General features: G+C 32.2%; 1 protein-coding gene across 2 annotated transcripts; it reads right to left on the bottom strand.

The window, feature by feature from the left end:
* Nucleotides 1-8,881: 8,881 nt before the first annotated feature.
* LOC129297112 (beta-glucosidase-like SFR2, chloroplastic) lies at nucleotides 8,882-15,554 on the bottom strand. Of its 2 annotated transcripts, XM_054935485.1 has the most exons (11): nucleotides 15,140-15,548; nucleotides 14,047-14,413; nucleotides 13,764-13,902; nucleotides 13,382-13,548; nucleotides 11,875-12,096; nucleotides 11,519-11,687; nucleotides 11,212-11,445; nucleotides 10,967-11,116; nucleotides 10,758-10,887; nucleotides 9,628-9,813; nucleotides 8,882-9,219 (listed from the first exon to the last, which is right to left on the bottom strand). In XM_054935485.1, exons 1-11 carry the CDS (start codon nucleotides 15,309-15,311, stop codon nucleotides 9,212-9,214), a joined length of 1,944 nt encoding a protein of 647 aa, XP_054791460.1. In that variant the 5' UTR covers nucleotides 15,312-15,548; the 3' UTR covers nucleotides 8,882-9,211. The 2 variants fall into 2 exon arrangements, with proteins under 2 accessions (XP_054791460.1, XP_054791461.1); XM_054935486.1 differs by lacking the exon at nucleotides 8,882-9,219 and having other exon boundaries at nucleotides 9,674-9,813; nucleotides 10,758-10,874; nucleotides 15,140-15,554.
* Nucleotides 15,555-27,594: the final 12,040 nt, after the last annotated feature.

Below are 27,594 nucleotides of genomic sequence, written 5' to 3' on the forward strand. Positions count from 1 at the left end.
TTAGCTTTAACTATTTAAGCCTATGTCCAGTTCTTAAGATACGTTTGAGATTTTTCACTATCTCTACCAAGATTAAGCCAGGGTCTTGGTTATCATAGTACAATTTATAATCCTTATTGAGTCTACAACTATCTCCTTTACAAAGGTAATATCAACTCCCTTTAAGCTCCTTAAGCTTAAGTTCCTTTGTTTCAAATGACTAAATGAATGATGAATAGAGTAGGTTCAATAATGAACTGCTACTTGTTTAGAACTCTCTCTAGTGGATATATAATTAATAAAAGTACAGAAACAAAATATACTAGCAAAAAGTAGTTAGAGAATGAATGTAGATACTTGGCTCAAATTCGCTTCATATGTTCTTCTTCATAAATGCATCTAATTTATAGTCAATTCTGGATATTTATCTATTAGACTCATATAACTTATGTTGATTACTTCAACTTGGGTCCTCGAGGTCTTTCATCTTTTAGGACAATAGAACAATGCCTTTTTGGCAAGTTTGCATGTTGTTGGCACCTTAAGAAAAGTAACGGCCATATACATTAAATACCTTAACAAAACGTAGAAAAGATGGATACCAATAGAGAGAGGATAGACAGGTAGAAAGAATAAAATATATGATTAATTTCACCTGTGGTTGTGTTCAACAAAGTTCTAGGATGATAAGGAAGTGAATCACAACACTTTGAAGTTGAAAAGAAGAGGATTCTAAGATGGTCCAGGATGCTTTGTTTCTGGATCGAAAAACATAAGTGAAATCTTTAAAAACATACCAATAGAAGTTATGACATACCAATATGCATATGAATGTTTTAGAGAAAGCACATACCAGTAGATGAATGATATACTAGTAGAATTATTCATAAAACACGATGATTAAGGCTAACATCTATCGGTAGAAGAAAAAACATTTGGGTAAGAAATAGTCATTCAGTAGGTCTGATACATATACCGATAGAAGTAATCAAAAGATAAAAGAAAGAGAATAGGAGTGGACATTCGGGTAGATCTTACTTATATGGTGGAATTAGGATCTTCAGGTAGGTTTAGGATATACTGTGTAATGACATAGAATTTAATTGAAATTTAAATTAATGATAAGGTATTTTGAGGATATATATATATATATATATATATATAAGTATTAATTTATTAAGGAGGTAAGTTAGCCTAGTGGTAATTGAGCTAGTCTTTTATAAGGCAGGTTTTAGATTTGAACCCTTCTAAGGTAAGGGGAAAAAATTTTTATGTATACCAATAGTTTAGCTAAATTACTAGTTTGCCTCTTGGTGTAAAAAAAAAATAAATAGAAGAAGTAGATAGAGATTAGACACGCAAGCATGGGATCTTCTTTTTCTTCTTTCTTCTCTTATCCTTGTCATAAGATTCGAAGGCTTAGATTAAGAAGAGGGGGGAAAGAGCTTTGAACCATAGCTGCATCTCTTCCAATCTCCCTCCCTTGCTACTCTTTTCGTCTATCACTAGTGAACTTGAGCATGTTGCAGATTTCTTCTTCCTCTCCCTCTGTTTTGCGTCATTGATCGCTTAACATTGCGAGTCATTGTTCAACTCGTCCGTTTGTTGTGTCCATTCACATTGTCCGCTATTCTTCTCCTCTCTTAATATTATGCTAGGGTTCTTAAATTTTAGATTATAGGAGTGGTTGATTCCTACAAGAGGCTAATTTATTGGTTTTCTCCTTCCCCTATTCAGCATCGAACTCCTCGCCTTCCATCATCATTGTTACTTGTGGCTGGTATGAGGAAGCTCATCCTCCAATCTTCATCTTTGATGATTTTGTATAGTATATAATATGTTGGCTTTCCCTGCTTGCTTGTTCGGTGAGCTGAAACTGGCTATTTGGAATTGAAAATTTTTTCTAAGCTTAAATTGATTTTTAATGGGGAATTGGATTAAAAAAGTATGATGAATTTAATGATGGATGTATGGAATTTGTTGGGTAGGAGATTGAATATGAAAAGTTGTATGATGGCTTATAAGTGTGCACACAAGTGTTTGATATAAGGTTTAAGAGAGAATCATATCCCAATGGAATAATTAACTACGGCTAAAGTATTATAAAAAAAATTGTGATATAAATGATGATATTTAGAGTGATGAATCATTAACTAAATCTTTGTAAAATTGTAATAGGAGTTGTCTTCCACATCAACCTTCAATGAGAAAGTTTTCATTAACCTACTTGGTATTTATTTAAACCTTCAAATATGTAAAATAAAATGCTATGGTTTCAAGTTATAAAGTTGTGGAAAGAGTGTAAGTGTAAACAATGGTATTGTTTAGTTAAAATGTGTTAGTGGATTATTATGACTCGTGCACTAGAAAGGAATGCAAAAAAGATATGATTTTTTTTTGAATAAAAATTAAAAGATTGGGGTCCAAGAGCAATGCTAGAATATATTATAATAATTAAGTGAATGAACAATTATGAGTTTATAAAATTTTAGAGGTTAAATTATTATTATATTAGATATTTTAGGAATAAATCTTATTCTAAGGAATGCTAAGGGTAAATTATGGTGTTAAGATTGCCTCAGGTAAGTGGATAACATCCCGATAAATTTATTAACAAAATTCTTTTACTGAATATTTTTTTCTTTTCTTTTCTTTAAATGGATTTCATGTATTATTTCAAATGTTTAAATTTTTTTAGTTTTATTGCTTTAACTTTTGAAGGTTGATGAAAAAGTTTTGCTAGCTCTATATAGTACTCCTTGATTTGGTGAAGGCAAATTTAGAATTAGTGAAGAATTTTATATTGAAGAGAATTGAGGTTTTGAAACGTTCATGCAAGTTTAATATTAAAAGTATGAAACTTTATTTTGAAAATGATTAATTTCTTGCATGTTTGAAAAATTAATTTTTAGAGGATTGTACATAGAGCACTGGTTACTAACAGTAGTTCCATTAGCCCTTGGAGCGTCATAGTCAATGATTAGCTAGTTTGATTTTCGTGAGCTCTGTTCTCACATTTGTATTCGTGGGTGTAACACCTGTGTTTGTTTTTGTGACTTCAAGCCGCATTTGATTAGTATTACCCTTGTGTATGTGCAGTCCACCTTTGTTTCATGGCTTCAAGCCGCGTTTGGTTAGTATTATCTTTGTGGACTGTGTGTCCACATTTGTTTCATAGCTTAAGCTGTGTTTGGTTGGTATTACCCTCGTGAATTGTGTGTCTATGTTTGTTTCATGGCGTAAGGCGCGTTTAATTATTTACCTTCATGGACTTTGTATCCATGTTTGTTACCTATTCTACAAAGTGCTCAAATTTAATTGATTTGTGAAAATATATATATATATATATTGCACTTTAATGATTTTAAATAGTGATTGTCACTTTTTTTATTTACTTCATTCATTTTATTTTACAAGATCAAGTTTAAGGTTTTGTTATTATAAATTTACTGGTTCAATATTTTTGAATCGATATAGAATTTCTTAATTTTCAAGTTCAGCTATTATATTGATGTTCTCTTTTAATGGTGCATCAGTATACTTGATAACTTTATTATTTTGAATTTTGAATTTTATTATTGGGATGTTATTCAATGAATTTTTTTTTTTGGCCTCAAATATTGTAGACAACTATGGAACTCCAGAGGATCAATGAAAGGTATATTTTCAAATTGAGATTAAAGCATTAATTTGACTAAATTTCTATTTGTTGTAAAATTTGAATTTATATATTATACTATGTGATTTGAAAATTCTGTTTTAATGCTCCATATAGACCATATTTAGAATCCTTGTATTGATTAATTATTCATTTGTCTATTGATGAGAGCAAAACTCATTATTTCTGTATGTGCTAAAATTGTTGTAAAAATTTTGGGGAACTTTATTAAATTTCAAGGAAAATTTATGATTTTTGTTGTAAATAAAATAAAGAGCCCTGCTTAATAGTGTGAATGTTTTATAATTAAACTATGGTAGCTGGTATTAAGGCTAAGGGATGTGTGTTTCTATGCATATTCCAAGCCTATACCTAAATTTTGGGGTGTGACATACTACCAATAGGAATGACAAAATAATATAAGCATGAGACATTTGGGTAGGACAAAGATCTTTGGGTAGAAGATAAACATACCGATAGGTTTAAGATAATCAAAGAATTTGAACGCACGAGCCTTCTTTCCTTAAACCATGACAAATTTGCACTACAAAACAACTTCTCTATATTTTATAATTATCAAAACTAGGGTTCAATAGAGAAAACAACAAAGTTAATTAGCTAATTAATAAAAGGAGTTTTTTGCTCCTAAAAAATATAATTCAGGGAAAAATTGCCTTACTTATTAGTACAGGGTGCCCGTTGCTTTTAAAAAAATTTAAGGATAAAAATATATCTTAACCCTAGCATAAATTATGAAAAGATCATAATAGCCTCTATTTATGTAACACACCAAATTTTTTTTAAAAAAATAATTTAACTCCATCATAGTTGGGTTACAGCTACCCAACACATTTTATATCAATAAATTTAATATAAAAAAATATTTTATAATTAGCTTAAACTTGTACAATACAAAATTTCACATAATTTTTACCTCCCACATGCCATTAGGCTAAATCACATTTGTCCATCCTTATATTCCCAACTAATAAACTAAATCACATTTGTCCATCCTTATACTCCCAATAAGTAAAATAAGCAATTTAGTCAATTTTTAACACAAGCCAATTATTTGGCCTCATAATCATGCCATTTTAACCAATCCAAAGTAAACCAAATATTAAAATTATAGTCATCCAAAGTGTACTAAAAATAGAAATTGTTTGAAAGGTATGATTACATTTATATATTCATATAATTGTCAATAAACAAAAAGCCCTAATATTGACAATATAACACATTATAAATCATAAATCAAATACCCAAAAGAGACAGTGGATCTATGCCACTAAGTCTCTGGGACTCCTCCACGTGTGACTCGTGGCTCTTCTCCTGAAAATTGTTAACCACATAATGAGACTCAAAAGTCCTAGTAACCAAAGCCAATTTATGATAGTGTGTACAAACAGTTAAGTGTGTGCTTACTAAGTGGGAACCAAAATAATATAATTCTAACAAATATAAAAAATTACAATATACACAAATAACCATCCTTATATCCCTCCATTAATCTCGAGCCATAGCCCTTACTCGGTGCTAAATTACCCGACCAAAGGTAGATTAGCCTGAGCCCTTACAAGCCATCTATTGAGCTCCAATAGGGGCATACTACGTGACACATAAATATAACAACAATAGCAAGTCTCCCAACACCTCTCACAATAATCAAACAAATTCATAATAATATTGCACAATTATACAATATTACAAAATTCATAATTTTCTCAATAATCACCCAATTAACATGAAGTAACACTAATCACAAATTAAAAGCATGATTACCTCGTGGCTTTTTTAATAAATTATTTCTTACAATTTCTCTCCCACTTAATCTTCACCAATAACACAATCTACAAATAACATATTATTTATAAATATTAGTTTCAATTTTTGAAACTAATAAAATAATTCTAATAATAGAATTAAAAATGTGACATAATTCCTAGTCTCAATCTTAATACAAATCTAGAGTTAATACTATTAAGTAAATTTTTAACTTATCTTTTAGTCATCAATAAACATTAATAATCAAAAAATCAAATTTTAAATAATTTCTATTATCAAAATTTTCTTTTCATTTTATAAATTTACACCTAAAATATCCAAAGATTAAAAATTGAGTCTCTAGCTTAGAATCATAATCCTATAGCCATAATAATTCATTTCTCATCCCAAATAATCATCTAAACCTCAATAAATTAACATATATTTTTTGATCTAGTTTAGAATTTAATCCATAAGCCACAAATTCAAAGATTTTTTAATAAATTTATACTCTAGAACATTTATTATACTACCAACAACCTCAAAAACCATATTTGTTCAACATAAATTTATCCTTCTTCCAAATCCTAAATTTTCTACCACCACAAAATAAGAAACTAAAGAAAAAGGATGACTAAGAAAACTTTTTAGAACACTTACTTAGTCTTGAAAAACTTGAAATCACTCCCTAAATATCCTATTAAAAACTCTTACCTTAAAAACTCAGATCTCCCGCACCGGCGAAACTAGACGCTCTCGCAGCCTCAGCTCCCGCATAGGGAAGAATGAAGAAATGAAGGAAACAGGTGAGTTTTTTATAAAAATTCAGTAGGTCCCACATTTTTTTTATTATTTCTTCTTTCCTCTCTCTTCTTTCTTTCTTTATTTATTTATTATTATTATTATTAGATATATATATATATATATGTAATAATGGCACGAGGAAAAGCTGAAAGCATCCATTCCTTCTCTTCTTTTTCTTCTTTTTTTACCTTTTCCCTTTTTTTATTATAATAATAATAATTTAATAATATTTTTTAATTAATTTTTTTATTTTAATTTATAATGATATCCTAAGTTAGATTTAATAATTATTTTCTACTAATTGCTTACCTTTAAATATTTTTTAAAATTTTTATTAACCCAAATTAACTATTAAAATTTAAATTTTTTTATTATTTCTTCTTTCCTCTCTCTTCTTTCTTTCTTTATTTATTATTATTATTATTATTATATTATATATATATATATGTAATAATGGCACGAGGAAAAGCTGAAAGCATCCATTCCTTCTCTTCTTTTCTTCTTTTTTTTTACCTTTTCCCTTTTTTTATTATAATAATAATAATTTTAATAATATTTTTTTAATTTATTTTTTATTTTAATTTATAATGAATATCCTAAGTTAGATTTAATAATTATTTTCTACTAATTTGCTTACCTTTAAATATTTTTTAAAATTTTTATTAACCCAAATTAACTATTAAAATTTAAATTGGGATGTTACAATTTAAACATTAAAAAATAGTGGTCGGATTTACATATAATGTTAGAAAATTAACAATTAAAATTAGGAAATTAACAACAAAAGTTACTTCTTAAATTCAGATAAATTCATTAAACAAGTCTTCTCATTTTCTCACGGACTAACAAGTCAAGTAAAGTAATTTACCAATAATATTGAAGAATTAATAAGTAAAGTTGCGATATTAACAACTCATATTGTTTCATAAGTCAAGATAAATTAATTGAACAAATCAAGGAAGTGTCAAGAAAAGTAATTTACAACTAATATTAAGAAATTAAGAAGTAAAATTAAAAAAATTAATAACTGATGTTGTTTCATAAATTTAGATAAACTAATCAAACAAGTAACTTATAAAATAATTTTAATTGTTAATTTCCTAACATTAAATATGGACATTACCATTATTTTTTTAATATTTAAAAAAAAGTTATTTTGATCCTTTCATTATTTAGATTAATTTCATTTCAATCTTTCTGAAGATTAATTTTATTTCAATCTTTCTAAACTAAACTAATGCCCCGTTTGGTACACTAGAAATGGAGACATAGAAATGAAAATGGAATTGCAATTCACATTTTTTTTTATTTGGTATGCATGAAATGGATTTCCATGTGGAAATGAAATCCATCAAAATAGGTGAAATTGAATTTCATAATAAGATCCATGGAAATGAGATGGGTTCCATGGAAGTGAATTTTTTTGGACAAAAATAACCTCAGTTACAAAATTATTTGATAGATTTGCCCCTTCATCAATCATTGAAGTAAATCAAAAGTTTTTTTAGTAAATATGCATATATTAAATAAAAAATATATCATAATTTAAAAAAATTGGTAGGGGTATTTTAGTAAATTAATTATATAGATGCATATATTAAATAAAAATATATCTTAATTTTAAAAAATAGATAGGGGTATTTTAGTAAATTGATTATATAAGTGCATATATTAAATAAAAATATATCATAATTAAAAAATTGACAGGGGTATTTTAGTAAATTGATTATACAGATGCACATATTAAATAAAAAGTATATCATAATTAAAAAAATTAGATAGGGGTATTTTAATAAATTGATTATATAAATGCATATATTAATTAAAAAATATATCATAATTTAAAAAATAGATAGGGGTATTTTAGTAAATTGATTATATAAGTGCATATATTAAATAAAAATATATCATAATTAAAAAATTGACAGAGGTATTTTAGTAAATTGATTATCTAGATGCACATATTAAATAAAAAAAATATCATAATTTAAAAAATAGATAAAGATATTTTAGTAAATTGATTATATAAATGTATATATTAAATAAAAAGTATATTATAATTAAAAATTAACAGGGGTATTTTAGTATATTAATTATATAAATGCATATATTAAATAAAAAGTATATCATAATTCCATGTACATACCAATGTACTTTTAAAACTCACTTCTACCTTTATTTTTATTTCCATATTTATTTCTATTTTTATTTTTTTTTTCTATCAAAACATTTTCAGAATACCAAACGAGGCATAAAATTTCATATTTTAATAAAATTTATTTATTATTATGTCGCATCTAATTCTCCCAAACCATTATGTTTAATTTAACAGCAACAAAAGTTAGTGCGCTTGTAATAATACAATTCATACTTCACCTCAATTTTATTCGTTGACGAGCTCTCGAAACTCCATTCAAACAAACTTTCATCTGGGGGAAAAAAATCTTGTAACAGAAACGAAGACAGTGGCACATTTCTGGAAATGGAATAGGTTTTATTATTTAATCATTCTGAAAATAACACTTTTTATAACACAAATCGTCTATTGAAACAACAGCCGCCAACCCAGACTCGCATGGCATGACTGCGGTTTGTGTTGATGCTTTATACCTTTGCAGGCGCTAAGCAACTAGGCCAGAGATTACTCGGCTGAGATTCCAGTTCATGCAGTGTAGATGATAAGAAAGTAAGCATTTTTTTTTTAATAGATCATTTGATGCCTCCAGAGAATATTTTCACATAGTACCAAGGAAAAGAATTGTCACAAGCGATGCAAAACTAAAAACAGCATAGCAAGTTATGGCATCTAATAAGTCATCGCAGGGAGCATATATGAACAGACTGCTTCAAAAAGCATTAAGAGGTTCCCGGGGGATGAACATTTATGTCTCATATAGTTGGAACTTGGATGATGAAACCAAACTAGAAGCGAGAAATTCTCTTGCCTTTATCCAATTACCGCAGATTATTCTTCTGCTGTGAAGGTTGCCTCTCAAAAAGTTGAATTCATTTGGCTGCACAAATTACAATTAGAAATAAACTTGAGCAGTACTGATATGAGATTCTCCATGTGTTCAGCGCAATCAAATATTGAGAAAACAGGTATTCTACCAATCGTGATGAACGAGGATTGAGAGTGCTTAGGACCTAATATCTGGCTACTAAGCAAAGAGAAATGCAGGGTCTGCATTGGTTTGTAAGGTAAAGTAGACCCTTCTACACTTATATTATGCAGTAAATGACTTCTTTGTTGAGCATATATCTAGTATTTGGTGTTAAACACCATAATGATAGAAGCTCTAAATTGAACACAACGACAAATAGATGGAGTAATGGACGATACACTTGAACTCTTGCCTTGGACAAAGTGCTCATTATGAGACCTAAGAGTTTTAGATATGTGGCAGAATATTAAAATCTACCTTCAAGAGGCTGAAGAACTAATGTGTCGCTCTTCTTCTGAGGTTTCCTTTTCCTTTTCAGGGGGAATGGCCGGATGATGAATCTTGAGAAGCGGCTCAAAGGATCCTGTAGGCCATCCATCTCATAGTGGCCAAACCGCCAATCTCTCTCAACATAAGGTCGCTGAATGGGTTCATCGAGTCCACCTTCAATGAGGAACAAGGAAAACAGTGGTTTACTTTTATCCAAATTTTACCACTAATATAGAAAAGTCCAGCCTTCGCTCAGGAGTCACAAGGAATTATAGACATGTCAAACTACAGTTACATGGAATCAATGTAATTTGATCTGACTGGTCAGATACAAAATAGCCCATGAATTGAACAACTACTTGATATGATTTTTAAATTTGCTATGCAACAAGTCAGGGTAAGTCAAGATACAAGTACATAGAACTCAGAAAGGACCCAGAAATATTTGTCCTCAACTTCTGCGCATTGGTTTTATTATTACTTCTATAACCATGAACTGACAAAATTATTGGTTCGAAGTGACGCTGGCAAAACAATGCGACTGAATGAATTGGTGAGCAAATTGTTAATATGAGAAGGGGGATAGAGAAAGATGAGCAAGTGAAGTCCAAAGGCGCACGCACACATCACACGCACCATGAAAGCCTGAAACAGAATATAAGCTGAAAGCCCAGAATGTGAGTGATTATGACGGCTGTAGGGAGTTTACAATAGGATAGGGAAGAATGAACGAAAGGAAGATGAAGGGAGCCTATTTTTATACTAGAAGGAAGAAAAACACATAAGGACAAGGAGCTGGCAAGAGGGGCAAAATGGGGGGAAGCCCCAGTTTAACTACCTTTTTCTGGTACTGCGAGGGTAGGAGAGAATGGGAGCAGGACAGAATATTACAGAGGAAGGGAAGCTGGAGGAGGCAAGCAGAATTTGATTAGTGATAGGAAGAGGTCTTGGTCTCTCAAATACCAGGGAAAGCATTGTCATTTTCTCTTTTTCTTTTGTCGCTCTTTTCTCTTAGACATTCAGAACACTATTCTGTTAAGGCAACAGCAGCCTGCTTCCTTTGGTGGGCAATTGAATCAGAATCCAAAATAAGACAAACTCAGACTCTCAATGGATACCTGCATACATCAAACCATGCTTATTTACAGCCCGATAAAATGGTCTTGTTTTCTTCTCGTTGGCAGCTCTCTGGAGTTCATTCCATGCTCTGTCACGATCTTCACGTGTGACTTTCCCTGTGTTCACAATCTGGAATTAAGGATACATTAAAGGTGTCTGTTCAGAGAAAAATAGTGTCAAGTAAAACAACTATAGAAAGAGTTCTAACTTTAGAAAATAGGTAGTAAGAAGGGCGTGGGTTGCGTGCAAGATTATTAGCTCGGTCAACTGCAACGAGTCCAAACTTTGGACCATATCCATCAGCCCACTCCCAATTATCAGAAATAGTCCAAAACAAGTAACCAAGCACAGGCACGCCCTATAAAACCAGAAAAAGAAGGCCTGGCATGATAACAATCAATACAAGGAAATGAATGATTTAAAGCTGATCAATGGTAAATTCAGAGTCCAAACCATTATCATGGCTGCATATACAGCAAGCAAATGTTCCAACAGATATGGACCTCGAATTAGATCTGTCTCATCAGAGACCCCATTTTCAGTAATGATGAAGGGTACGTTTAGATGTTTGTATCTTTCATGGAACTGAAGCAACATGCGATACAAGCCATCAGGATATACCCCACGACCAGATTCACTGTACTCATCTGTTTCCACAAGTTTCAGTCCCGCACCAGAAACAACTTCCTAAATGTTAGAATAGTTATATAAGTATGAGCCTAATGCACATAGTGCATTCACCAATGTTATTAAAACAAACCTGCCCATAGTAGTTTATGCCTATAAAATCCAGCTTGCCAGAAATACTATCAATGTACGGGAAGAGAGTCATGGAGTTAGCCAGTGAAACAGCAGCAACATCAAACAGACCATAGGGTCGCATGAATGACACATGGTGTGCTACACCAACTATGGGTTTTAACGAGTCACTGCCAAAAGGTTTTCATGAATCAGAAACTTATAATTACAAAATCAGCAAAGAGGTCAACCATGGACATCAACTATGAAAGCATAACTTATTGATTAAGATGGATTCAAAAGAAAAAGGTCATAAAATATTGTTCAAGGTTCTATAAGCAAGCTACATATTCTGTAGCTTCTTTGAGAAAGGCAAACCTTTGTTCATGGATATAATCATATGCTTTTGAGTGTGCAATAGCCATCCAATGCATGGCCTGTTGGAAAACACCAGTTGGAAGAGCAGATGTAGCAACCTCCAGCATATCAGGATTACCACCAGGCCAAGCTCCAGCACAATAAGTAAGCATACAGAAGACATGAGGTTCATTAAAAGTAACCCAATATTCTACCAGATCAGATACATTGTTTACAACAAGCCTGCAACATGGAATATAAGAGATGAGGAAAAGCATCATTTCACATACTACCGAAAGATGAATAACTCATTGACACTGAATAAGAACATAATCATGTAGGGGAAGGAACATGAGGACAAGTTCCAAGCTGCTCAATGCAATCTCAAAGTAACCACTACATGCTGATACCAACATATGGGATTTAATAAATATCAGCAAACAAACAGTGTCATAATTCAAGATGGACAGTTTACTATGGAGGGCAACTAATGTTCAGTCATTCACAAACCTTCGCAACTGTCTTAAGTGATTTTTTATCACAAGGGATAGAAACCACTACTTTTTAACAACAAAATGTAACGATGGACAGATATATTAATCAACAAGGAGAAAGTTGGACAGCTCTGCCAATCAACATGCAGCTTAATTAAATTGTTTAATATGAAACCAGTGGTTTATATAATAGTATAATACAGCTCCAAGAATTGCTTCCAATTATTATATAATGGTTCAATATACAGGTCAGACAAACCTGGAAGACACGGAAAACCCAGTCAAATCAGGCCAGGTTTTTGGGTTGGGGCTTGTTAATCAGGCCAGGCTCAACATAAATTGTCATGAAAAGATAATGGTAGTGACAATGATCAAAACCCTGACCACCCAGTCAATGGGACATTATCAATGACCATAAATTACTGAAAGGTTAAGCTTTTAGAAGAAGGCCCAAAAATGGCTTTGATACCTTATCTTTATCTTTTGTTTTAATTTGCAGGCTTTTGTTTAGGGGAATATCTCGTACTCCCCTTTCTTTTGTAATACTTTTTTCCATTAAATTTTATTTTTTCCTTATCACACACACACACCTTAGTGAGAAAGAGAAAAAAGGCCCAGAAACAAGAAAATGATGCGATTCTGCAGTAAATTGCTCTCATATCATAATGGAGAAAAATCGAAAATCCAAATAGAAAGTTCAATCATGTTTGACATCACAATTGCTATATATATTGGGAAAATCATGATTGACATTAATATAATAAAGTTATAGAATAAATAATGCATGGAAAAATCCGCATGTCCTGATTCCATTGAAATAACAGTACCTTAAATATACAAGTTTGAGTACCTAAGTTTTTCTTTCTAAAAATCCCATTACATTGTGAAATAGGCATGCATGCACTGGTTTCCCTTACAAACAAGGATAGGCTGGCACAGTGCAGTGGTTGTTCTAACGCAAATGTCACTAGAAGCAGTTAGAGGAAATAACATAAATAACATATATGGACAACTAACACGAAGGAAAGACTAACCTGGTAAAGTCCATGAAATAATCAACAGTCTTTTCCAGCTTCCAACCTCCATACTCACCAGCCCAGGGTGGTAGTGAGTGATGAAAAAGAGTGAGCATGACCTTCATTCCATATGATCGAACCCTACTGATAATCCACTTATAACGCTCCAAAGCAGCATAATTAACCTAAGAAGATTGAGTAACTTACTCATAAAAGTAAAATATCTGGACCAGTTGAATTCACTGAACTGGTTTTTCATAAAACAATATCAGAAAACACCTCAGCTGTCTCCTTAAGAAGCTATCTAACAATACTAATTATCAGTTATCACACTTGCGAAGCAGTGAAAGATGGCATCTTTTAATACTTAATCAGTATGGAAAGCCATTAAGACACTCACAGATTGTTTCAGCCCATTTACAGGTTCCTTTGGCATTATTCTTGTCCAATCTATACCCATGCGAAAGACAGTAACACCAGTATCTTTGGCCAACTTCAGTTCTGTATCAGGATCAGACCAAAACCTTAATCTCTCCTTCCTGAGAATGAGGCATCATTTTATATTTTGAATGAACGTATCCCCTGTGACATGATTAAGATACTCCAAAAGCACACAATATCCATCTCTTTTACTAATTGATGCTTAAAAAATACATGATATCAACATTAAAATCTGGGCTTACGGGTTTGGAACATTATGCCAAGCAGTTACATTGTATTGCTGTTCCTCTTCCAGCACGGCAGCTGGTGCTTCTTCTTCTTCTTCTTTTGAGTACTTCTCAAATCCTCTGATCATGGCCTCCATAGCAACCTTTAAAGGCCTTTTCCTCTTTTTGACTGCATAATCATCACGTTGCTGAGATGAAGCAGCTTGGTGAGACCCACCATCACCAGTAGCAGAGCCCATTAAAGCATCAGCTTTTTGTTTGACCTCTTGTGAGTCAACATTAGGCTTTTGTTCTTCTGCAAACTGAATCCAAGCATCATTGAGCCTATCCTCAACATGCGCTGGTGCTGTAGCCAGGCCAAAGAGAAAACCATTTTTTTCTTCTGCAGGTAGTCATCACGAAAAGAAACTTCGTGACCCACTTTCAGATATACACAATTGCACATAATTACATACGCTAAGTAGGATCACCATATACATGAGAATGTTATATTATCAATGACAAGCCAAAAATTTAATAAAGTTGTTGAGTTTGACAAATATAGCTCGTCAAATCAATAATAATACGATAGCTTCGCAGTTGCGGGCCGTGTAGTTCTTGCTTAATTATTTGGTACATAGAGGACAAAGCCAAGAAACTTAAACGTAGTCACAATCCTGGTCAGAAGAACCCCTAGAATATAATCAAGAAACAGCGCTCCAACCCCTGGCGATGAGTAGTCAGCTTCTCGAATTGCAACATGCATTTGTCGAGAAATTTCTTGCCAACCAACGACTCCATGGCCCTCCCAATAACCGAGTAATTCTTACTTCTAATCCTTTGCATAAAACCCGAAACCAATTTCAGTTGAAGTAAGAACTTAAACTAAATTTCCTCCCATTAAAAATCAAGTTCGAGCTTCATACTTCTTCGGACTAAACCCTCGCAATTGCGTTATATACGATTCTCCGAACTTACTAAGAATTCCCCTGTCCCCAAGTTTATATGACCAGAAGTAGGACACCAACAATTAACAATACTCAATAATCACTTAGACTTTACTAACAATAACAAATCCCAGATTGCTCAAATAGTCTGAAAACGGAAGTGATCATTTCTAGTTGCTCACCGTCAACATTGAAGACAGCGAGCACGTTGGAGGACTCGTCAATAGGCGAGCGGAATGGGCGAAGATTCTTTCTCTTGAAACGGAAGAATGAGAAGGCATTAGCGGCGACGCTGATCGTGACGATTGCTCCAGCGAGCTTCGTGACGGTAACGAAGAGAGCCTCAAACGTCATTTCGTCCTGCCTCCGGGGTCGCGCGCACTCACTGAAACGAAACACAAGTGAGGCGGAGGATATCCACGTGTCTGAGAGATAACGAACTCATAAAGCGAGAGAGCTGCAAGGGGCCCACCGATAACATTATGTACACGTGGGCTTAGCCTCAACGAAATACGGCAACCTCTATCGGCGTTTTCTGGTACGTGGGCGTGGTCGCGGGGATATCTGATAGCTCCGTTCCGGTAAAAATCACTCAGAATCCAGCCCAAAGCAGAGTCCAATTCCCTACGGATTTGCAAGCTTCGTTATGATGATGATAATGAAATTATAATATCACTCAAAACACAATAGAGGGATGGGGTGTGGGTCCAAAAAAATTGGAAAAATAATAACACTCATATATTAATATAAAAATTAAGAACCCCCAAACTTTACCCAAAAAAATTACTGAACTTTTTAGACTAAGCTATAGATCAATCTATATGTCTTGTATATCAAAATGATTTCAAGCTACATAGAAAATGGCTCATATCCACTCGTTACCTATATTACTCTTTCATTGAATAGTTCTAGCTTTATTTTTTTGTTTAGCATCAGGCTTGCTGCTACAGGAAGTCAGCTTAAGAAAAGGTTCCATCCCTTTATTTTCAAATTTCAAAACTCTCTCCCAAATCTCAAATTTCAAAGAACAAAAAAGCTAATTACTCTACCATCTGCCGTCTACTACTCCACCCATCTTTTTCCTTTCTCCTTCTTTCCCCTCCTCCTCTCATCCCCTTCTGTTTTCTCCTTTAATTTTGCCTTCGACATTCCAAGCTTCCTCCATTCAGCTTTCAAGTTTTCCCCCTCCAATCTTCACTTACCCTATTTAGATTTGTTGCCTTTGCATCGATACATTTGCCTTTCTCCTTTATTCTTTTCGTCTCACCCTCTCTTCTGGTAGCTTTGCCTTAAGGTTCTGAGCTTCCTCCGATTAAGATTTCATGCCTTTCCACCCTGATCTCTACTTCCTCTGTTTAGATTCAAATGCAAATGTAAATGTGCATTTCATTCTTTATGCTTATCGGCCAGCTTTTGGTGATTCTAGATCAACTTATTGATTTTGACTCCCAGGTTCTCCTATTTGACAAGATTAGTTTGCACTATGAGTTTTGCATCTTTTAAATGACGCTATGTTATTTTATTTTTTTAGCTTACAGTGATCTAGTACTCTTCATCATCCTCTCATCTGGTCATTTGACGGCTTTCAAGTGAAGTATTGTCCAAAATATAACAAGCATCTCAGCCATTTCTCTACTTGCGAGGCGTATGGGAAAATGATTGGAAGCTTTCTCCTGAAAATTAACTCTCTTTGTATGGTAAGCTTTCATTTCTCGAATCCCACCATGTTTGAAGCTATTTCATTATATGAAAGGATTAGTGGCTTTTCAAATTTATTGATGGCATTTAAATTTATTGAACCAATTATCAGAGCTGATGTAACTACCTTCATGTAAATTTAGAGAGAAGTTTTTAGACATGTTCTTTATGTAAAAACAGGGCACTTAACCTAAGCCCACACTGTTAGGCAAGAAATAGCCTAATATCTATTTTGAACCTTATTTAACCTTTTACATCATTCTAGGCTCAATTTAAATCGTAGTTTGAAGCCTAATTACATGATTAACCATAAATAACTAGTGAGCTTAGTGCCTTGGCACACTAGTGTTTTGAAAAGAGGTTTTTGATGTGGATGTTAGTATTTAAGGGTTGTTCATATGATTTGTTTTGTTTACCATTGTAGAGGTTCTTCATCATGGATTTTTATATATTAGTGTTGACTCAATTTTAGGGGAAAGGTCAGAGCATTGCAACCTTTAGGAGTGTGCGAAGTATGCTAGATGAATATGCCCTAAAAAATATGGGTTGAATTAAATGATCAAGCGGGTTTTCAAGGTCCTTACCACAATTTCCTTAGAGAGTTAAATGCATGTGAGAAAAATAAAGGGCGCACCTTGTGATATGTAAAGCTCGATTGTATTTCTAGTGAATGAATACAACGGGGTGCTCTGTGAAGACAAAGAGGGAAAAAAAGTACAAACTAGCCTAGGAAGCTAAGCTTGCATAAAAGAAGTAGTTTGCATTGAGCGAAGTTATTTGACACGGGGTCAATATTAGCATTATGCATTAGGCAAGTCTTGTGTAAGTTTGATAGAGTGTTGGGAGTCCTTTAGTCATGCACTTGTTGTCTATTTATAAAAAAATAACAATGGTATGCTCCTTTTAAATTTAAGTTTGGCTCTATTAGTAGCAATTAATTGTTTATGCCACTTTATGGCAAAGGTGGGCCTCGTTGTGCAAAGTAAGGAGAATGAGTACTCTGAAATAATTGGGTAGTGGTCTAAAGTGGGAATGCTCTCATTGTTGCTTATCTAAATGTGGCATTCCACTTGTTTATGTGAAACCAACTCAACTCTAGGCTAAGTCTCCCCTCATATTAGATTGGGCTCCAGCTATTTTCCTCTTAGGCCCAGCATGCTAATTTTAGTCCAAACAATTAGAAAATCTCTTTTCAATCATGCATGGTAAGTTTTAAAGCTTATTTTTATTCTTTTTCCATTGTAGTTACATTGAAATTTTAAGTATAAATCTTTTATTAACTTAGTAGGATTTTGATTATAAGTTTATATTTTTTATAACATGGTTAACTATTATTTATTGGTTTTAAACTTTTTTACTATGATAGAATATTTAAATGAATTTCTTCCTTTTCTATCATAGTAGTATCGTGGGTTTGTTAAACTTAAGGTTGAGAGTTGTTTAGTTACATTATAATCAATTGTAGTGACATGTAATTTGGGCTTCAAATACCCGAGGTCCTAGTTTTTGGTTTAAAGAGATTTTCATTGATTTGTTGGACATGTTTTTTTGTTTGAAAAAATATGTGTTGAAAAATTGGGTGTAAGTTGGGGTTGTTACATTTTTTCCATCCATATGCAATCATCATGAATAGAAAGTCAACTTATGTCCAATAAAGGGAAATGCCTACTCAAACAAAAGGCTCAACTAAATATAACTTTATCAGTAATGTAACTAGAGACTGGTCTCTTGGCTTTATGGCTTTTTATTCCTAAAAGTGGTATCAAAATTTAATTTTTATTTTGGACCTAAATGAAAAAATCTATTATTGGAAGCTTATAATTATGCATAGGTTCAAGTCTCTTTATGAAACTATCTTTAATTGCAAGGGTAAGAACTTGTGTGTGCCACAACATTTAAAGCTTGAAAATTGAACTAGCAATAATTATGGAAGGTAGAGACTTGGTGTTTTACGGCATATTTAGGGAGTTTATGAATTACAACTGAGGACAAGATTGTTAATATATTCAAGAGTAAGTGAACTTAAGCTAATATGGAAGTCTTGCACCAGGTAAAGTTGTACATAATAGATAATATAGAATAAAGTGGAATTACTTATAAACTTGAGTTTTAAGATCTCAGAGTTAAAATATAGTGTCTTGCTATTCTCAACTGTTTATTTCTCATTTGTTCTCTCCCCCTTTTAATGAGACTTTTAAACATGAAAGCATATTATTCATTTGAATCACTAAAACCCTTGTATTGTAATGTATTTAGCCCAATATATATATATATATATATAAAAGCCTCAAGTAACATGAGTAACATGCTGTTACAATTGATAATTAATAGTAATCAACCCTAGTACATATGTTCTACACTCCTCCTCAAGTTTGGAACTTTATAACCCTTAGTTCCTAACTTGCTGAGAAGGTATTCATGTTGCTCTCTTTTTAATACTTTTGTAAGAACATATGCTAACTGTTGTGCGGATTTGACATGAAGGCAAATCATTCCTTGTACAAGTTTTTCCCTAATGAAGTGGCAATTAATCTCTATATGCTTCTTAAGCTCATAGAATACTTGATTAAAAGCAATGTAAATAGCCGCCTTGCTATCACAATGTACTTGTACTGGTTTTAAATTATTGAATTTTAAATCTTTCATCAAGACTAATATCCAAATTATTTTTACTATTATTGATCCAAGGGCTCTATATTATGCTCTAACTGATGATCTTAACATTATAGTTTGCTTTTTTTTATTTCCAAGAAATTAATGAATCTCTTAATTTTATTATATATCCTACTACAAATCTCCTTGACTCAGTACATCTTTCATGATCAAAATCACAATAGCATTCGAGCTTTATGTTATTTGCATATGAGAGGAATATTCCTTGTCTAGGGCTGCTCTTCAAATATTTGACTAATCTCATTGCAACATTCATGTGTGATGACTTAGGAGTTTGCATGTATTGACTCAAAAGTTGCACAAAAAAAGAGATATCAAGTCTGGTTAGGGTTAAATACAACAACTTACCTATCAATCTTTGATAGACCTTAGCATCTTCAAGGAACTTGTCTTCATCTATCTCTTTTGGGATAAGCTTAAGTTGTGTTTCATTAGAGTTGCTACTTCATATGCCTCATCCAATCCTATCTCATCAAGAAGTTCTAAATATACTTCCTTTAGCAAAGAAAAATTCTAATTTTTGTTCTCACCAATTCTATCCCAAGAAAGTATTTCATTTTTCCAATATCTTTAATTTTGAATTGACTATGTAGGTATTTCTTAGATTTATCAATGTACTTTTAACTAGTTTTAGTGATCATCAAGTCATTAACGTATGCTAATACAACAATAAAATTACTGACATGTTGCTTAAAAATAAAGAATAATTATGTTTACTTTGAACGAAACCCCCATTTATTAATGATTGAGTAAGTTTTCAATTCCATTGCCTTGATGCTTGTTTTAGTCTATAAAGAGACTTTTCAAGCTTACAAACTTTTGATTTATATCCTAGTTTTGTTTAAAACCCCTATAAGATAAACATATACAATTTTTTATGCAAGTCACCTTGTAAAAAAGTATTATCTACATCCATTTGATGTATTGCCCAATTATTTACAATAGTTAACATTAGTACAACCCTAGTAGTAACTATCTTGACAACAAGTGAACAAGTTTTATAAAAATCTATTCCCTCCTTTTGGTTGTAGCCTTTTACAACTAATCTAGCTTTCAGCTTATTAAGACTTCCATTTGCCTTGTATTTTGGTTTAAATACCCATTTACAACCTATGACCTTTTTTCCTTTAGGTAAAGGTACTGTTTTCCATGTCTTACTGGCTTTTAAGGCACTCATTTTTTGTTGCATGGCTTTTACCCATCTATTATCCTTAACAACATCCTCATAACATATAGGTTCAATTACATTATTAATAGTAGCAATAAAATTATGATAAGACAGTGAAAGATGATCAAATTGAATGCATTCAATATAACTTTTTGTAGCCATGATGTTAACTATTGCCTCATTAGAAGTAGAGTCTTTCTTTAACATTTCTAAAATTTATTTATATTCTTCTAAAGTAAAGAATGATTGATTTGAAAAATTATCTTCTTGTCCAGCTATGTTCTTTATCACAACTTCTTCAATTAATTTGTTAACACCATCATCATATGGCCTCTTACTATGACTAACGAAAAAATTTGAGAGAAAACTAATAAGTTGATAATATGTTTCCCTATTATGCCCTTTCTTGTGGCAATGGAAGCACTTATTTATGGAACTACTACATTCCCGTCCCTTACCATAGCCTGTGCTTGTTCTACGACAGAGCCTTCAAATGGAGTAGAAGAAGGCCTAATGGTAATTTGTCATTGAAATTCTTCTTGAATAATCATGGAATAAGCCTTATTTGTGAAGGGTAAAGGATTCTGGAGTAAAATATAACTGCATGCTTGGTGGAAAGGTTCGATAAGCCCTATGAGAAATTGAAACAACTTTTACACTTGAACAACCTTAGTGTAAACTTGTGAGGCATGGCACTAACAATTAGGTATGACAAGAGCTTAATATTCATCCTAGACTTCTTTAAGCTTTGTAAAGTAAGAAGAGACATTCATAGTCCCTTGAACCAATGTGTTGATGGCACGACGTAATGCAAAGTGAATATTTTGGTCCCATTAGTTTTGTCAAATCTTTCTTTTAAGTCTTACCATACTAAATGAGCATTTTTGGAGAATCCAATGCTGTTGGCAATCTATTTATCAACAGAATTAAAAAGCCAAAAAAGAATAACATTGCAATGATCCTACTAACCTTGTAAAGAGGGATGTTGCTTCCCTTTGAGATAAGAACCATCAATAAAACCTAATTTATTTCATCCAAGAAAAGCAATATGCAATGAACGACTCCATACAGGGTAATTTTCAAATCCTAAAAGAACTTGTGAAACTAAGAAGAGAGTTTGAATGTCAAAGGGATACAAAGGATAAGAGAAATCAATAAGAGAGGCAGGTGATTTAAGGTGACCAGACTCACTCGAGGTATCCACTGGAGATAGTAATGAAAAAGGAGATATTAAAAAAAAGAACTCTAACAAACACAACCTTGTCACAGCAGCAAGAACACAAGATGTAAAGGGAGATAAACTATAAAAAAGAACTATCATGGTTGTACTTAAGCAGCATGGGCAAAAGTAACTGGGAACAATCTTAAGAAAGGAGTTGTCAACGTAACTTTGATTGAGTAGCGTCAACAAACGAGAACAATCTTAAAGGAAAAAAACTAAAAGAGATAGATGTGTGGATACAGGAACCAAGAAAATCAAATCTAGTGTATGCATTTGAAGATGAAAGAGTAGGCAAGAAAACAACACTTAACAGCCACTTTGAGAGCTCAAGAACAAAAAAGAGAAATGGGTACATTAAACAGGCGGAGCTTTAAGATCTTGCATTTGCTCTGGTACTATCTTAAACATATGAGCCCAAGACAAATGTGAAAGGGAAAACATATTATTAATTAGAATCATTAAAACCCCTGTACCCTAATGTATTTAGCCCAATATATATATATAGGCCCTAAGTAATATCATTAACAAGTTGTTACAATTGATACTTAATAGTAATCAACCCTAATACATATGTTCTATAATGACCACTCCTTATTCTTCAATAAATGATATTAGAACCAAGTTTCATCCTAGACTTATATGAAGCATGTTTAAAACTTGTAATTATTGCATTATATATGTACTATTTTTTTTAACCATATGCATGCACAAACAAGATAATACTTTTACCAATGAATGTATATGCGCATGAAGCCAATATTAAAATACACCCTTAAAATCACTTGTAATAAAGATAGTCTTGATATTAGAAAATGACAATATTCATGCACAAACTTATATAATCCTTCCTATCAAACAATGCATGATGCCAAATAATGCATTATATGAGAAAACATGATACATAAGGTTAATATAAAAAAATGTACCTTTAAAATCTCTTAAAGAAAGTAAACTAAATATTGATGAAAAGCCACATCCATGTATCATTTTATTGTGTTTCTGGTTTTTATGACAAAATGATGCATGAACTAATATAATTTTGAGTATCGATGCATACACATAAAGTTAGTGTAAAAAATGCTCTTACAAAATCATTTGAAAAAAAAATATGCTCTAGATATTTTAAGGAATGTAACATTTATGGCTTGTTTTTAATTTTAATTTTAATTTTTCATACCCAACAATGCATGAACAAGTTGAGTAACATTTTAAGAGAAAAGTGTATATGGAACATAGTAAATGTTAATTATATTTAATTCTTCTCACTAAACAATGTATGAATGGGCATGATATAACTTTTTTTTTTTATAAAAAAAGTATATACTTGAGAACAATAAAGATATATAACCTAAATGTATACACACCAAGCAAATGTACAATCAATCACTAGTATAAATTTGGCTTTTTACAAGAGACTTTTTACATCAGTTACTAGGCAAACGATGTAGAAAGCTAAAGTGGTACAATTTTGTACTTATTAGCTTCATTGTTGAACTTTCTATGTCGGCTCCTCAAGAAATTGATGTAGAAAAGACTTTTTACATTCGTTCCTTCAGGAACTGATGTAAAAAGTAATATTTTTTTACATAAATTGCCTAGTCAATCGATGTAGAAAGTATTTAAAATTTTAAAAAAGTAATTACTTTCTCTATAAGTTTTAGTTATTATTGATATAGAAAGTATTTCCTAGAACTAATGTGAAAAGTTTTTTAAACTTTTACATCATTATCTTCCTCTCATATAGATGTCATTTTTCATGTTTTGTCACTCATAGACATAATTTTCTCCTCAATCTTCACCATTTTCCTTGCCTAAAATCACATATCTTTAATGGCGTTGATCCTCCTTACTTATTCTCTTCCTTTTCTCGAACTCCATCTTCCATTTGTGCAAAAATCTCCCTCCCCTTTCTTTGTCTTCTCCATTTTCAACTGTGTTCATGTTAGTTTCTTTAGTGGGTTGCTCGTGGGTTTAGTGTAGGTATTAGTTCCAAGCATTTTTTTAGGATTATCACTGAGGTAAGCTCTTCTAATCTCATTCTTACCCTCCAATCTCTTCTTTAAGCTAGTTTTTGTAGAGTTTATGGTTAGAGTTTTCGTTTTTGGAGATACTCAACCATTAGGTCTAAATTTTATGGCAATTTTAAAGTTAAATAGGTGTTATTTATATTGTTTTGGTGGTGATTATGATAATAAGGAGCTTAAATCTAAAACTCTAGTTAGACCAAGTTGATGAATTTTTATGATGATTTGAGATTGTGAAAGCTAAATAGGTGATATGTAAATGTAATGATGATTATGATGATTAAGTTTAAAGGTTTAGATAGATTTAACAGTATTGGCTAAATAATGACATGTACATATTATTGACTTGACAAGGTGAAAAATCATGCATGAACTTGAATTTAGCAGTGTTGGCTAAAGAAAAATTATGATTATGATTTTTGTATATATCACTTTCAAATATTTAGCATATTTTATGTGATTTAATGATGAATCAATTAGTTCTATTCTTACAATTCATAAGGCCAACTTGTTCTTTATTAGGCTTTGGAGCCTTTGAGGTAGGGCTAAGCAAACAACCCATGACTTGGTATACTTGCCAAAACCCTATCAAAACGAGCGAGTAAACAAAAAAAAATGTGTAGGCCACTTATACGAGCTAGCTCATTAACAAGATGAATGTGCGGCACAAGCTACAAGTTACCCCTCAAGCTAGCCTGTCCCGACTTGTATATGATTAATTTAAAAATTGAAAAAAAAATATCATACACGTGAGTAAACCTTCAAAGCAAAATAAGTAAAATAATTTAATTTCAATTCTCAAACTCTCTTAGCCAATCTAGCACGCAAGATTTGACACTAGGTGCCTCACTCTTGCACACATTTTGAATTCCAAGAATTGATTAGGCATAGCAATCTGCTATCTTCATCCCCTTCCTTCTCCCTTGTGTCAACCAGTGTAGAGAATAGAGATCTAATCAGTTGCCCTTTGCCCTCATCCCTCGACATGTAACGCCTCCCCTCAATGCCATAGTTGCTCTACTCCTTCCTTAAGGGATCTCAAACTCAAACGGAGTTTGATCTCAAGACAAAATCTCCTCTTCTTTTACAAACTATAAAGCCTTGTGCTGCATCCTTCCACTCCAGATCTAGAGTCCAAATTTAGAGAGTTAACCTTATCACCACCTCAAACTCATAGAATCACCATTGCAACTGCCTCACTCCTGAAGTCACCATCATTCCCTCTCCCATCACTTACCATCGACGCCGTGTAGCTCATCACGTTTGTTCTTAATCAACTTATTATTTATCTCTCTTATTGCTTAAGCTTTGTTCTAGATCTGTAAATTTTATTGAATGTATTCTAGATCTCTCCTGTTGCTTTGTTTTAGATTTGTAAATTTATTGGTTGTGATATGGATCTAAAACTCGATTTATCCTCTTCTTGATTTTATCTTTTTATTTCTTATGTAAATTTATGGTCTTACAAGTGAAATCAGGCTAGCCCATACCTGGTCTAACACAGCTCATTTTTAAACGGGTAATGACAGGCTAACTATGGGCACGGGCTATAGGTAGCCCTTCAGGCTAGCCCATCCTATAAAATATGCTTACTTAAACTCCATTAACTACCAAATTCATAGCAATTAAGAGTCTAAATTCAATAAGGATTACTAAGTTTATCAAATTTACACAAAACGGGATCTCAAGTTTTTATAATGTAAAATACTCCCGTAAATCATCAAACATTCACAAATTAGAGTTTAAAACTTATGCAAAAGCATAAGAATTGAGAGAATCAAAACATTTGCATATTAACTTCAAAATAATGAACTGTGTAAAAAAATAGCACATATGTTGAGGCTAACTATAGGTGTGCCATGGTATGCCCACCTCTGTGCCATGCACCGTGACGTGAAGGGCCATGCGCCACGACACATTGCATGAATTTAATAGGAAATTGTGTTGTTATATGATAGCACTCAGGATGAACTTTTAACACATCCTAATTCTTCATCTGATGTCTGATTGAGGTAATCTAGGTGTCTATAGAGAGCTTTCTCCTAGCTCTAGCTAATAGCATAAGTTTTACAATCAAATCATTTTTTATAAAAAGTTAGACACCCAATACAAATCTTACTTCTTTTTCACATTAACTTATATTTTAGTTGTCCAAACTCCAATCAATGTGCCAAAAGCCTATACTAATCTTTAGACCATATTCAATGAACTATTTTGGACTCGTGCAACAGACCATGACTAAATCAACATGCATATATCATAAATTCACTACTTAACTCCTTAGATTCTCAAAAACAAGAAGGGGGTGATAACTTTCATAAACACATTAATATCCATCCAAAAACAACTCAATTACACTTTACCTTATTTACACTAGTATTTCGATTCTATTTAAACTTTACAACTATATATCACTAGTTTAGGGCATGAAATACACAAAATCAGTTATAATGTAAGTAGACAAAATAATAGAATAAAATTCTAGTTGATAAATTAACAATATTTAATACACATAATTTAAACTAAAAGGCCTATAAGTAAGACTTACTCAAAATCTTATGCCTCTAGTCATTTTCCCGATCTTGATTCGATGAACTATGCCCTGAAATATTGAATAATGGAGTGAGTACAACTACTCAGTAACTAAGGTTAATCTAGTTTATATAGTTGCATATCAATTAATTATAGATGCAAAAGGCAATAAACTCAATCTCTTTTTACACAAAATCACATATAGCCTCGGCCATAAAAATAATAATCATGTGATAGGCCATGCAGCTCATGTCATTAGGTATTGCAATTATACATATCTTGGGATTGCAAAAATAACAACCACGTACCCTTAAAACACGGTGAACCATAATAACAACAACTATATAGCCGGAACTAAATGTATGATTAATGCCAACCTTATACTCTCTTGATACCTCCGACATAAAATCTGTGACTATTAAGTGGCTACATTCGTAACTCATATTATATTCCTGTAGCTATATCCGCAACTCACATTAACCACATCATATTACGTTCCCATAATTCTCTTTCTCTAATATACTCTATATATCAATATCACATAAGAACATATTCTCAATCATCATCATCATTTATCACATATGTATAAATATACATTTTGCTTTTAATAATTTATCACAGCTTCAAACAATGTCAAATTTGTATCAATGGGTTTTCAAAACACCATACAAGTTTCAAATAATTAAATTCAACAAATAATTAATTAATAAACAATTATACAAACTAGATATTCCTCCAATTATCTCAAACTTTAAGAGATTAAAAATTTATCTTTCAAAATGCTAACTTCTAAAGCTCCTTTTAAGCTTGAATGGTGCCAAAACTAGACAATCTATAACCAATCACAAGGACATTTATTAACATCCCCTTTTTGAGTAATTTCTAATTTTATAACTCCTCATTCTCCCTTTCATCAAAGTTATAAACTCACTCCCAATTACACCCATTAGGTTTATTAAGTTTCAATGACCCACATTATCATTATTAAGCTAACAATCACCATTAATAACAATAAAACACTCCCAACAACCTTACTTATTGCCATTTTTAAATATTAATGGCCCCTAACAATCAACAATTCAAAAAATCATAGATGTGAGGTTTAAATACTTTAAGCCACTCCCATTATTCATGTCTTAGCCATTAGATTCAGACCCATGACTCATATAAATTGAAAATCATTATTTTAACTCAAACCCTAGCTTAAATCCTCATAAAATGAAAGGAAAGGGAAGAGAGAAGCATAATGCATTTACCTTTAGTGTTAGGAAGCCCAAAATGTCTCCAAGGTTCCCTAAATTTGTGCCTTAGTAGAGCCAA

The sequence above is a fragment of the Prosopis cineraria genome, unplaced genomic scaffold, assembly GCF_029017545.1.
Source record: "Prosopis cineraria cultivar Desert tree isolate PC_DT_omini unplaced genomic scaffold, ASM2901754v1 PC439, whole genome shotgun sequence".
Taxonomy (NCBI): Eukaryota; Viridiplantae; Streptophyta; class Magnoliopsida; order Fabales; family Fabaceae; genus Prosopis; species Prosopis cineraria.